Source organism: Capsicum annuum, chromosome 11, assembly GCF_002878395.1.
Source record: "Capsicum annuum cultivar UCD-10X-F1 chromosome 11, UCD10Xv1.1, whole genome shotgun sequence".
NCBI lineage: Eukaryota > Viridiplantae > Streptophyta > Magnoliopsida > Solanales > Solanaceae > Capsicum > Capsicum annuum.
This window is the reverse complement of record NC_061121.1, coordinates 163,667,375-163,680,875: the sequence shown is the minus strand read 5'-3', so window position 1 is coordinate 163,680,875 and position 13,501 is coordinate 163,667,375. Positions and strand designations below refer to the sequence as shown.

The window sequence follows — 13,501 nt, the reverse complement described above, 5'->3', positions numbered from 1 at the left end:
ATCAACCTCACATATTTTTTTATTCAAAGATTACGATTTGTTTTATTTCTCACTGACTATCTTAATTACTCTTACTAAGAGTAATACTTTTTGTTAAATTCTTATATAAACAATTATTTTAAAAAAATTATGTTGCTTCTATAAATAATGAGTGCACTATGGATTTTAATTTATTTTTTCTTTATATGTGTGATAGAAATTACTTAATACTTTTTGAGTCTATGCATTTTATTTTGGTATCTTAAAAAAATGTGGAGTTGAAAAGATATTGAATCTGAGCTTTTCTTAAGGAAGATCAAGCAAAAATTCACATAAGTATTGTAAAAAAAAACAAGAAACAAAATAAGACTATTCTGAAAATCATTCAATTTCTTTTTAATTAATTATCCTTCACACACATATATATAGATATATATGTTGTATTTACCAAATATACATTCACTTAGTGAATTTTAATTAATTTAATATACTAATTGTTTTTTCTCTTTTTACGCTGCATGTACCTATCCTATTTTCTAACCTTTTGATTTTAAATATGTTTTTTCTCTTTTTACGCTGCATGTACCTATCCTATCTTCTAACCTTTTGATTTTAAATATGGTATGTTAGGGAGAATACATGCACAACACTAAACATACACATCAAATAACCATATGATGAAGCTATTAATTAGTTTGTAATATGATAATTATTAGTTATTACTATGCTATGTAGAAGTACTTTCATATTTATTTTTGAAATAGAGCAGAGAAGTGAGGGCTAGAAAAGAAAGAAGAGAAAAAGGAAAAGGTAAAAGGAAGATAGCACTGTGATAGAAACTAAAACGAGAGAATTGTTTGGATGGTAAACATACCTCACATTTAATTATAAGCTTGTGAAAGTTTCTAGCGATAGACTAAAAAAATAGAGAAAAATAAATGTTGACAACAAATTAGGTTAAAAATTGAAATTTAATACATAAATTTGTGACTAAATTTCTTATTTTTTTTGCATATTATGAAAAGATTCTTCAAATATTTTATGATCGAGCGAAGCGCGACTAAGTTTATTAGTTTTATATAAAATCAATATATTTTTATTTTCATTGGCAAATTCCCACTTAATATAATATAAATATAAATAGATATAGATATAATATAAATATACATAGATATAGATATATAGATAGATTATGGAAGTTGGACCAAAATGCTCCACTTTAGCAAATATAAGAAATTAAATGGTGGATATTGTATTTGAGGGACCAAAATAGAGTTACTCCGGCAAATGAAGGATAATTTTGGCAAAAACTCCTTTTGGTTTATGATCTGGCTCTGCTGACCACCCAAACCCTCAGCCTTTTCTTCTCCGTCACATGTCCCCGACTCGCGCATCTCTCTCTCTCATCATTAGCTCTCCGAACCCTAAAGCTCTCTGGCTTGTCAAATCCAAATTCACTGTTCACTTGTCTCATTTTAACTCTTCAATTTTACTCTCTCCGCTTCTTCGATTCATTTATCTGTATCGATCCTCTTTCTGACAAGGCCATGGCAGAAGGAAATCTTGATCTTCCTGACGATCTCCTTTCCTCTAAGACTTCCGATCACTCCTTGACCCCCAAAGGTGCTCATATATATTATTTAATTTTGATTTGTCTTAAATTTTAATGGACGATTGACTAATGCTTGGTTTAGGGTTCATTAATCTTATATTTGAATCTTCAATTTTGAATTCTAGGGCTTCAGATCAGGCGCTATGTTTTATGTTTATTTGCTTTCCTTTCAGTCTGTCAAGAGAAGATAATTGATGCCAAATGCTTGGGCTTCTCTTTTGTTCTATTGCCAACTCAAAATACTTGAAAATCCCGCATTCAGCAGACAGTGTAGCAGTTAGTCTTGGTCAATGTTAATTTGACGAATTGACGCTTCTAGATGAATATTTATTTATCCGTTGGAAGTTGTTGATTTTCTCACTAAATTGTCATCTTCTTCTAGTGTTTGGATCTGCATATATTCAGCCCAGTTCCTGCAACTAGATTTTCACTATCCATCTTCGAGTCATTTACTTCTGGAATAAGATTTTGGTCCCATTTTGTCATGTCATGTCTTACAGTTGCTTAGAAACATCTACAGGTAATGACGACAACAAGCCTTACATGGGACAGCTTGATATTTCCAAAGGTAGATTTTTTATTTTTATTTTGATTGCATGAGGGCTGTGGATCTTCTTCTGATGCTTTTTGCCATCTTTTGTAATTCTCTTAACCTTGGTTGGCATTGCTTTAGATCAAGCAATGGTGGACAGCAGCATTCCTTTGTCTCCGCAGTGGCTTTATGCCAAACCAAGTGACATAAAGATGGTGAGTTTTATGACAAGCTTACTTTTCAGAGTAACCTGTTTCCCTTTTTGGCTCTTTGATGGGTAATTCCATGATACAAACTATTCTGGAAGACACAGATTAAGTAGAATTCAAAACTTAGACATAGTTATTTTGGACCCTAAGATCTACTTTTGTGCCTCTATCTAATACAATGAGTTTTTTACTCATTTAGTTCTTAATATTTGGAATACGTGAGAGATGGTTTGCAGTTTCAGATAAGTCCAGATTCTCGTCAGATCAGTTGAGATGTGGACGTAACATAAATGTAGCCGGTGGAGCCATTCTAAAAAGGGAGAAATTAGCATTACTTGGTGAAATAGGTTCCATTAGAATCAATTTCAAACCAATCTGATAGAGGTTGTAACAATCCAAACATCCTAAAACTCTACCCAACTAGAACAAAGATGGGGTATATCTCGCCGAACTGGGTAAAGCTACTATTTTTAAATCTAGAAATTGGATTCATCTCTTCTCTCGTTCAAACGAATTTGAATATGTATTACATAATCGAAAGTTAAGATTGGTTAGTTGTTGAAAGGCTCAAAAGTCGAATCCAAATCTAGGGGGGTTGAAATAGACAAGATTCAGCTCAGATCCAAAGAAATAGAATCCGATATTTTCTCATTTCTTTGTCTTCTCTTTCATATTCGATTTCTTCATTCCGGATTTCTCCATTCCTAAAAATATGCCTTTCTTGAACCCGTTTAAGTAATGTGTGCAGTAAAACGTTCATGATGCAAAACTCATTTGGTTTCATCCTATTGGTGTCACCCATCCGAAAGAATTATCTTCCAGATAAATGTGAGCATTCCAATTGAATCCCTAATTTCTGTAGCCCCTCCTGGAGTTGCAACATCTAAAACTCAATAGATCATAAAATGTCATTTTGAACTTTTAAAAATGTTTTTTTGTACATGATTGAAACCTTTTACTTGCTTTCTCTATGATATGATAAATTGCACTTATTAGCCAAAAGTAAAAATGAAATAGTTTGTCCCATCTGGGAAATTTTCCTTTCCAAGTATACAGAGAACCCTTGAGAATGAACCCTTGACAATTAGGTGTTCTGTTGTTGAATTAGACAGTCTTTGTGAAATCTTTTTGGTGTTGGCATCAAACCCTATTAGTCATAACCAAGATATTGACTTTGATCTCGTAGTTCCTAGAGGTGTTGACTAAGTGTGTTCGGCCAGTTTAAGGCAGAAAATTTCACCCCTCTGATGGATCACACTAAGCAATTGGTGCAGAAGAGTAACAATGGTCTTTGTTCGTTAATCCTGTGATTTTGTGTGGTATTTACCGTCCATGACCACAGAGGAAATACTTCTGTCATGACCGTCCATTGCCTGTTGATTCATAACAGTTTACGTCTTAATACTGAGATTTAGAAGGTCACCGTTGATTCAAGCTCCTCTTATTGATCTAAACAAGAAAAGCTAGCTTGAAACAAACCAAAGAATACCTTTTCCTTTAAACTTTGCTGAAGTTTCTGTCACCTTGAAGCATTATTCTTCCTAGATTTTCTACATATGAAATTCTGGAAGTGACTATTACCGTTTCCTGGTGCAGTGTTAAACAGAACTGAAGAAAATTTTCTTTCATTTGCAACCTTCATGTTGGATTTATTCACCTGTGATCTTTTTACAATTTTATTTTCCATTCTTCTGTCTATACATTTCTTAAGTGCCAGATGTTCAAATGTTACACATACCATATTTCTTTTATACTGCTTGAAGTTTCTAGTAAAATGTTCCCTACTATGTTTTATTCATCATAGGAAACACGTCCACCAGGCTCTCTGTCACTTGGAAGTTCTGTTGATTCAAGTCAGAAGGAGATTTGGCGTACAGATGTATCTGAGGACAAAAAGGATTGGAGAAGAACGACAGTGGAGACTGAGAGTGGCCGTCGGTGGCGTGAGGAAGAGAGGGAAACTGGCTTGCTTGGTTGGCGTGAACGAAGGAAAACTGATCGCCGTGCTGAGCATGATGTCAATAACCGCAATTTGGGGCTTGATACACGACGTGATAACAAGTGGTCTTCTAGGTGGGGTCCTGATGACAAAGAAAAAGAAAATCGCAGTGAGAAAAGGATAGATGTAGATAAGGAAGATGTTCATTCTGATGGTCAAACATTTGTGGCTAACCGTACCGTCTCAGAACGGGAGTCAGATTCTCGTGACAAGTGGCGTCCACGCCATAGAATGGAGGGCAACTCAGCAGCTCCAAGTTCCTATCGAGCTGCTCCAGGCTTTGGAAAGGAAAGAGGAAAAGTAGAAGGGTCAAATGTGGGATTTAACTTGGGTCGTGGGAGGTCTACTGGGACTATTGTAAGACCTTCCTCTGGGGGTGCGATTGGTGCTTCACCATTTGAGAATTCTGTTGCTGGAAAATCAAGCGTCTTGAGTGGCATATTTTGTTATCCAAGGGGGAAAACTCTTGACATATACCGCAGGCAAAAGCTTGGTTCATCTCTTTGTAGCATGCCTGAAAATATGGAAGAAGCAGCCCCAGTCACTCAAGTAATTGCTATTGAACCATTAGCATTTGTTGTTCCTGATGCTGAGGAGGGGGTGAGCTACATCTATTACTTCATTTATTCAGACTTGTAGGTTTTCTAAGTGTTCAAAAAATATTTGATACCATAAAGTTGCTTGATCAATCTTATAGGCTGTCCTCAGTGATATGTGGGAGGGTAAAATTACCGGTGGTGGTGTTTCTTACAATTCTCTAAGAAAGGGTCAATCAATGGATAACGTCACAGGTAATTTTTTCTCGAAAACTATGTGTGCTACTCCCAATCCTGTCCATCGTCTTTTTGTTGGAGTAGGATATGGGGTTCTCTCTGAATTTGTTTTTTTTAATTTTCCAGAAACAGGGGATATGGAGCTCAAAAGTCCATCAGCTGATGTCACTGAAGAGACAGTTGGTAGGTTACTGAAAACTTCAATAGGTATTGAAGAAGCCAATACCTACAGTTTTGCTTATGAGAACGGTGTCAAGGTCAAGTTGGATGGTGAGTAAAGTATTACCTTCATTTATTTGGAATATTATGATCTCTTCTCACCAAGGTAGGTTTTCCTGTTGACTTCTGACAAAGGAACTTGTTTGCTATTCAGGAGGAGATAATCATGAAGAACAGAAAGGCCAATTATCTGAAGCTATTGCTATGGATGGAAGTTCATTGACCAGGAAGAGAACTGATAATAGAGACTGCTTTAAAGATACTAGTGGGTCCCAATCTGATATTTTTGCGAACAGCTTTCCAGATTCCGGAGTAACCAGGGCTCCTATCTTTGAGAACAATCAACTACATGTTGCTTTTGATGGAAGTTCGAAGGTTTCTGATGATTCAAGTTCTGTATTTGTGAAGTCCTCTTCCGAAATCTATTGGACCAATCTTCTTGGAAGGGGTATTCCACCTGAGGAGTTGAGTTTGTATTATCGTGATCCTCAGGGAGAAATCCAGGGGCCATTTCTTGGAGGTGACATTATTTCATGGTTTGATCAGGGATTTTTTGGTATGGACTTACCAGTTCGCTTGGAAGATGCCCCTGAAGATTCACCTTTCTTTGAACTTGGTGATGTAATGCCGCATTTGAAATTTGAACATGAGTATGTTGGTAACGCCAATCTTTCCCAGGATGAACCATCTGTTGTATTAGAGGAGAAATTGGATTCTGGTTTATGTAGCTCACCTTCAGTTTCTGAGATGGTTGGCTCTGCTGCCCTTGATGGCCCAAGCTGGAGTCCATCTGATTTAGATGGACTTGGTGGGCATTGTATTCAGTCAATACCTGATCATCCAGCTCGTCAATTTAAAGCTCCATATTCACAAAGTAAAGACTCTAACGATTTTGTTGCTCAAGATGAAGGTGAGTTGGCATTTTCACCTTGGATCCCTATTGTTTGTCTATGCACAACTTCCTGTTGCTTCGGAGGTGGGATGTATCCTCTTTCCTTGTAAATAGGCCATCAAGATCGTGGTCATTGATATTTAATGTGGGTGACCTTTATCTGTTGTTTTGCTATTTAATTCTTTAAGTTTCCATCTTCATTTGCAGAGATTGTGTTTCCAGGAAGACCTGGAAGCGGTGGCAATCCTATTGGAAAAACTTCAACAGGCCTTACTGATCCTTCAAATATCCACCATGCAACACCAAGCACAATGTCTGAGGGTGGAGTTCCAGATCATGAAGAGACATTGCACCCACTTGGTTTATTATGGTCAGAACTCAAAGGCACTACTGGAAAGGGTGGTCCTGTCTCAGATGTTCTTTTTAGAGGAAGTGGCCATGATCAAGTTCTAAACCCTGGTGCTGCAAGGGTTGGGCCACTTGGTGCCAAGATGGACTCAACTTCTGCTGTGGAGACATGGATTGATGCTTATAGAAGAAATGCTGTATCTGAACCCAACATATATCAAAATGCTATGGATGCCAGCCGCTTGTTGCACCAGGACCATGAATTGAACCGGTTTGAGTTGGCAGACAAGCTGTTTTCCCACCAACTTCAGCAACAGCATCCTCATAATTTGATGTCTTCTCGTAATGGTCACTTAAATGAAGCAACGATGGAACATGGGGGAAGTCATAATTCAATACAGCAACCACAGTTGGCGAGTCAGACTGGGTGGGATCTAGAACACTTGATGGCGCTTCAGCTGCAGCAGCAGAGACAGTTACAGCTTCAGCAACTGCAACAACAGCAGCAGTTCCATCAACAGCAAATGCTAATGAAAGAACAACAATCCCATGCTAGGCAGCTGGTTCTTGAACAGTTATTGCAGAGTCAAGTACGTGATCCAAGTCACACACAATCACATCTTGATGCTATTAGGCATAGCAGTGCGCTGGAGCAGGTGTTGATAAAGCAACAAATTCTGAGTGAACTGCAACAGCATCCGCATCTTCCGCCCAGACATGCTGAACCATCTATTGAGCATCTCATTCAAGCAAATTTTGGTCAAATACCGCCTCAAGGGCCTCAAAATGATTTAATGGAACTCCTATCACGGGCAAAGCATGGACAGTTGCACCCGTTGGAGCAGCAAGTCCTTCAACAAGAGCAAGCACATGAGAGGCTATGGCAACGCCTGGAAATGGAGGAAGATAGACAGATTGGTGCTGTTTGGCCTGTTGATGAAACTGGTCAGTATCTACGAAATCCAGGTGTTGCTCGTCGAGCAAACTCTGGGTTTGGTCCATTGGATATTTACCAACAGCAACATATACCCCCTCCTGAAGAACATGTCAGTCATCTGGAAAGGAATTTGTCAATGCAGGATAGACTTCAGCGGGGTCTCTATGACACTGGATTTCTGCCTTTGGAACGGACAATGTCAGTACCTGGTGGTGGTCCTGGTATAAATTTGGATGCTGTAAATCCTCTAGTGCGCGCACAAGGTTTAGACATGCAAGATCCAAATTCAAGGATGCACTCAGCTGGTCATTTGCCTGGTTTCTCGACGGGCATCCACTTGCAATCTCCTCACCGTCCTCTATTTCCAAATCAATTTCATGCTCCAAATGCAGATACAGTTGAAAATCATTGGTCTGAAAGAAATGGTCAGTCATCAGCTGAATGTATGGAAACTAGGATGCAGCAACTACATCTTAACAGTGAGAGACAGAGAAGGGATTTTGACGTCAAAAGGGCTTCTGATGATCAAAGTTTGTGGATGTCAGCTGGTGCTAATGATGACAGTTCAAAGCGATTACTAATGGAACTGCTCCACCAAAAATCTGGCCGGCAGTCAACTGAGCAAGCAGAAATGACCCGAGGGATTTTGTTTGAGAGGGGCTTTAACTCTAGCCTCTTTTCTGCGACAAATTCTTCAAGCCATTCGTTCAACTCTCTTATGGACCAGGATATGAGTCTAAAACAAGCTTTTACTGTTGGGTCATATGGTTCTAATTCAGATTTGCCACCACAAAGAGATCATGTAGATGAGATTGCTGGTAGTCTTGATGTTGGTGAAAGATTGTCCTTCAAATCTCACTCCGGGGCTTTAGCTGAAGCTGAACCTGTCTTTTCCTGCATCAATGATTCCTCTCAGGTAATTTACAAGACCCAGGACATAGTCATCTTATATGTGTTGGCAATGAAGATGTGCTCTTACATGTCATGATGGTTATCTGTAGCTACATCTAGAGGCTCGTGAAAGTATCGTCAGGCAAGCTGGTGTGACGACTGTAGAAGGGGAAATGCCAGTTAACTTGCTCAGCAGGCGCACTTCACTTGGGACGGAAGGTTACTCTCTTGATATATATAGTCACTTATACAATACATTATGTTGTTATATAGAATACTTATATATATGCGTGTCTGTGTTCGCATATCCTTTTTTTAAAAAGAAGATTTTATTGTTGTTTGACTGATTGTAATGTTTTCAAATCATCTACAGGTGGAATTCTTGACTTCTATAATGACAAGAGTGATAGAGGGGATTCAGCTGCGGAGGAAATTCCTAAGGAACAGTATGTTGTTTCTTTCTGTTTTTTCTCATAAGGACTTACTTTTGTATATGTCATTCTAATGGGCATAGTTGGTTTGCTTGGGAAATGAAGTAGTTCTTCAGTAGCCGCTTTTATTCATATAAAAGTCTTTGAAAGAGGATATCACTACTTGTAATTCCTGGAGTGTAGAATTTATTGCCAATATTCTATTACAAAATGAATATACTCTAAATATAGAAGTAGGTTGGCTTACTAAGTAACTGAATTTTTGCTTTAGAGTACCGAACATTTTTGTTTATGATATTTCATTCACTTGTCTACCATCTTCATTTTACTGATATTTATACGTGGTACATGCGTACTTTGTTTTGATTAGATAAATTAAGTTTTACTAAGTAGGCGTTTCCCATGAAAATTATTCACAATATTTCGCAATACGTTTTCACTTTATTCCGGAATACTTGTTTGGCCATAAATATTCCTGAATACTTTTTCACAATGTTTGGATTTTTGAAAAGCTCCTCAAGAGTTTTTTTCACTATTTTTTAATTCACTTTTTGCACTTATTAATTTATCTGTTTCCAAAAGAATCTAAATTTTCATTTTCATAAAATAGCCCAATTTTCATAAACTCTAAATTTGTTTAAATTATTTCATTTTTTACATTTTTTAACTTCAAAAATACCCCATTTCCAAAATACTATGGCCAAACGGCAAACACAACTCCAGCTCTATTTTCAACTTCAAAAATACCAAATAAAGTGAATATGTTTTTGGTTTTCATGGCCAAACGGGTCCTAAATTACAAGCTGGTACTGCAAGAAGTACAAAACAGTTTAGTGTTGCAGTTCTTCCCTTAGTTGCTCATTTTATCCAAAAAAATCCAAAAGGTTTGTCAAATATTCGACCCTGCAGACCTTACACCCGTTGTAAATGCATTTTTTGTTAAGGCGCCTCTTAGATAATGTAGCAGCAGAGAAGATCTGCATTGTGATTACAGTAAGGTGATGCTTTTGGCACCAATTTTGATGTTCAAAAATGTTCTCCCATTCTGTATGTTTAGACAAGTCACTTTCATAAATTGAATTTATTTTGTTGTAGTTGTGTCTTCATCCTGTAATGTTTGGCAAATCTCTGATCCTAACTTTTACATGCCGCAACTTCTTGCCTGCTCAAAAAGTTTTGTTCCTCATCTTTTTCCGTTCAATGGTTAATATTTTCTTTAATCAGTGATTTTTTTGCACAAGTCATGGTGAATTCTGCTGGCTACCTTGTATATAGGACTAGTCCTACCCCTCAGTGAAGATCATGTTGTGATATTGCTTTCCTGATATACATCTGTACTTTGTTTCTATTTGGGTAGGATCGCTGTGACATCAAAAATGCCAGATAACATCTTGCCGAAGCGTCCAACTATCTTGCGCGTTGAGGGTCTATCTGAGATAATTTCTGATACCTTTGTGAGAGGCAAAAATCCTTCAGATGCCATGGCTTCTGATGGTAGGTGTCTACGTCTTTCTCCTTTTTGTTGCTATCGCTGTCTTCTGATTGTGTCTTGATATGGCTGTATTTGCTAGCTATTTTGCACCTTGAAGATGTCAGAGGAATATACTACTCCCTCCATCCCAATTTATGTGACACTCTTCCCTTTTTGGTGCATCCAAAAAAGAATTATCCTTTCTATTTTTATTCACAATTTAACTTTCCATTTTACCCTTAATGAGATTATTTCTAGCCACACAAATATCTCTGACTTATTTTGGATCACAAATTTCAAAAGTCTGCATTTTCTTACACCAAGGGAGTAGTTAATTTGATGTCTCTGCTATTCCTTTGTGGCTTGCAACAGTTATTGCCAATCCCCTTGCACCACTCTCATTCTATCCATCCTAATTGCTAACTCAATCTTGTATTAATTCTGTCACTAGGGGGCAAGAGGCAAACAGGAGGTAAGTCAGCAAATCAAGTTCCTGATGCTGTGACGTCTGGAAAGAAAGATGGGCGCTTTCGACGAACTGCATCTTGTAGTGATGCTGATGTTTCAGAGACGTCATTCAGTGACATGCTTAAGAGTAACACTAAGAAGCCAATAGCTCAGGAGGCACATGCATCAGAGGCATTGGATGCAACACAGCATGCCCGTAGTGGTAAGAAGAAAGGAAAGAAAGGAAGACAGATTGATCCTTCTCTTCTCGGATTCAAGGTTACAAGCAATCGCATCATGATGGGTGAGATACAACGGATAGAAGATTAGTTGCTGTACAGTTGTAACTTAGAGTCCCAATTTCTTCTGTACATATTCGAGTCAGCTGTAAAATTTTCCCTACACATTTTCTTTTGCTCCATCCCATTTTGTGTAGGGATGGCTGTTGAGATGTAGTTAGCTTAGCCAGTTAGTTGGGTTAACTTGGGAAAAACTTGTGTTGATTGAAGCTTAATGGATACAAGCAATCAGGTAGAGAACAGACACATCCAATCGGAATGTTTACTTCACCTATCGGATTTGCGGCAGTTGCCCTTAACTTTTCCATCATGAGCTTCGTTCTCTCCTTTTGTAATTTTTACCTTTCATCACTCTCTATTTCTCTTACGTCATTTCCTCTAATTCACTCACGTTGGACTTTTTTCCAATAACATATTGCTTACAAGAGTGGAAGTGGTTTTGTTCAACATCCATCAATCTCTCATGTTATCTTACTATCATTTTCCAATGTTTTGTTTTCTCATCTGGTCAGTGCGTTGTTGATTTGTGCCAGCAGTAGTGAAAATCTTTGCTCAGAACTCTAAACTAACTTGAGAAGCATAAATAACAAAAACATAAGAATCTATATATAATAATAAAGGAGATATTGGAGGCTGCTGATGTGGCACCTCTCAATGATATCCATTCCCATTTTTTTTTCTTCTCATTTTTTTGAGATTTTAATATCAAAATATTTTGATTAATTCTTTATCTCTCAATGATCTCTATTCTCATTTTTCTGTTTTCTCATTTTTTTGAGATTTTAATATCAAAATATTTTGATTAATTCTTTGTTATTTCTCTATAATTAGAATCATTTATTTGTTTTAAATTTTGTTAGTAATGGCAAATGAACCTTTCCACTCCAGTCTCCACCCACATCCAAAGATACAAGACCTTTTCTCTTCCTCTACCCACGTAGAAAACCAAACTTCTTAATTATTTGAAGAGTCTGGCTTTACGTGACATTCAACTTTTCGGCTGGTTCATATATCCTCCAAGATTGAGGCTGTCAACGTTGGTTGTCGATTCAATCGGCCGTTGATTGAAGGAATAGGCATCATCGAACGGGCTTTATTCTACTACTAATTTTGCAATTGACGTCTTTGAACTTTATCATATGTTTTTACCTCTTGCGGAAAGACTAGGTGAGAATGTTGAACCATCAAAGATTGAAAAAGCTGCTATGGGAAGTAGTCTGATCCAGAAGAGTGTTGTCGTTGGCCAGGTACAGTGGCGGAGCCAGCCTTCTTTAGGGGGTTCGTCCGAACCCCCTTCAACGGAAAAATATACTATTTAACGCGTCTCACGTTAACCTAACATGAAGGCAACTTATCATCGATAAGTATAGAACGAATATAAAGGCATTCATAACCCAAAATAGAAGGTAAATATCTTTCTTTTGTCTGTCTTCTTCATCCTTCTTTCCTTCATATGTCCCAATTGTAGGCTCTTATAGTGAAAGCGACAGTAGAGAAGGATGCCAGGAGTAGTGAACTGTACTGCATATAGTTCATATTGATTATTGGCAATAAATGAATATACACAAGAGAGAGCTGGGGGAGCTGCTGAAGGAGTAAATGCAAAAAATTCCATAGCAAGCAACGTGAGAGGTGTTATTGAGTGAAGTAAATATCAGCCAGAAATGCTTCACATGCGTGTGTTGCTTATATTGATCTTTTTTTCCCTTTTCTTTTACATATTTTTTAATTCTAAAAAGTATAAATTTCACCTTAAAAATTTATAAAATATTAAAAATAGTCATATTTAATTCTTTCCATCATTAATGTTATTAATGATAATTATATCATTTCCTTATTTCACCTGTTTTCCTTTCTTTGTTCTTTTTATTTCCATTCATTTATTCAATCAAATATAAAAAAGCACAATTAAAACTGATATTAATAATAATTAATATTATATATATGTTATAGACTTGCTGACGTAGCGCTTTTTAAGGACTGAATTTATATTTATTTTTTTTTTAGGCATTTTTTTCAATTTTAAAGGACATAAATTTCACCTTAAAAATTTACAAAATATTAAAAATAGTCATATTTAATTCTTTCCATCATTAATGCAATTAATGATAATTATATCATTTCCTTAGTTCACCCTCTTTTCTTTCTTTGTTTTTTTATTTATTCAATCAAATATTTTAAGCACAATTAAAATTGATATTAATAATAATTAATACTAAATATATGTCAATTACCACTCTTCTAGTCTATCTTATTGATTATAATAATTTTATTTATTACTATTGTTCAAAAATTTGTCTATATGACTAATCATTTCCTCCATTCAAAAGCTTCACCATTAATTCAAAAGTTGTGACTTTTTTAATTCTATAGTAAAATGAAAAAAATATACCTATTTTGCTAGTAGTATAAATAATGAAAAAAAAGAAGAGAAAAGTTGTGCTTATTACCCTCATGCCTCA

At 36.6% G+C, this 13,501-nt stretch overlaps 1 protein-coding gene across 4 annotated transcripts; it reads left to right on the top strand.

Annotated features, from left to right (window-relative positions):
• Positions 1-1,323: 1,323 nt before the first annotated feature.
• On the top strand, positions 1,324-11,346 carry LOC107847465. 4 transcript variants are annotated; one of them, XM_047399049.1, is made up of 12 exons: positions 1,324-1,602; positions 2,112-2,159; positions 2,265-2,338; positions 4,137-4,931; positions 5,029-5,122; positions 5,231-5,374; positions 5,478-6,299; positions 6,423-8,416; positions 8,502-8,610; positions 8,765-8,837; positions 10,180-10,316; positions 10,745-11,346. In XM_047399049.1, exons 1-12 carry the CDS (start codon positions 1,527-1,529, stop codon positions 11,068-11,070), a joined length of 4,692 nt encoding a protein of 1,563 aa, XP_047255005.1. In that variant the 5' UTR covers positions 1,324-1,526; the 3' UTR covers positions 11,071-11,346. The 4 variants fall into 4 exon arrangements, with proteins under 4 accessions (XP_047255005.1, XP_047255004.1, XP_016547223.2 ...); XM_047399048.1 differs by having other exon boundaries at positions 2,100-2,159; XM_016691737.2 differs by having other exon boundaries at positions 1,325-1,602; positions 5,478-6,233.
• The last annotated feature ends 2,155 nt before the right edge of the window (positions 11,347-13,501 follow it).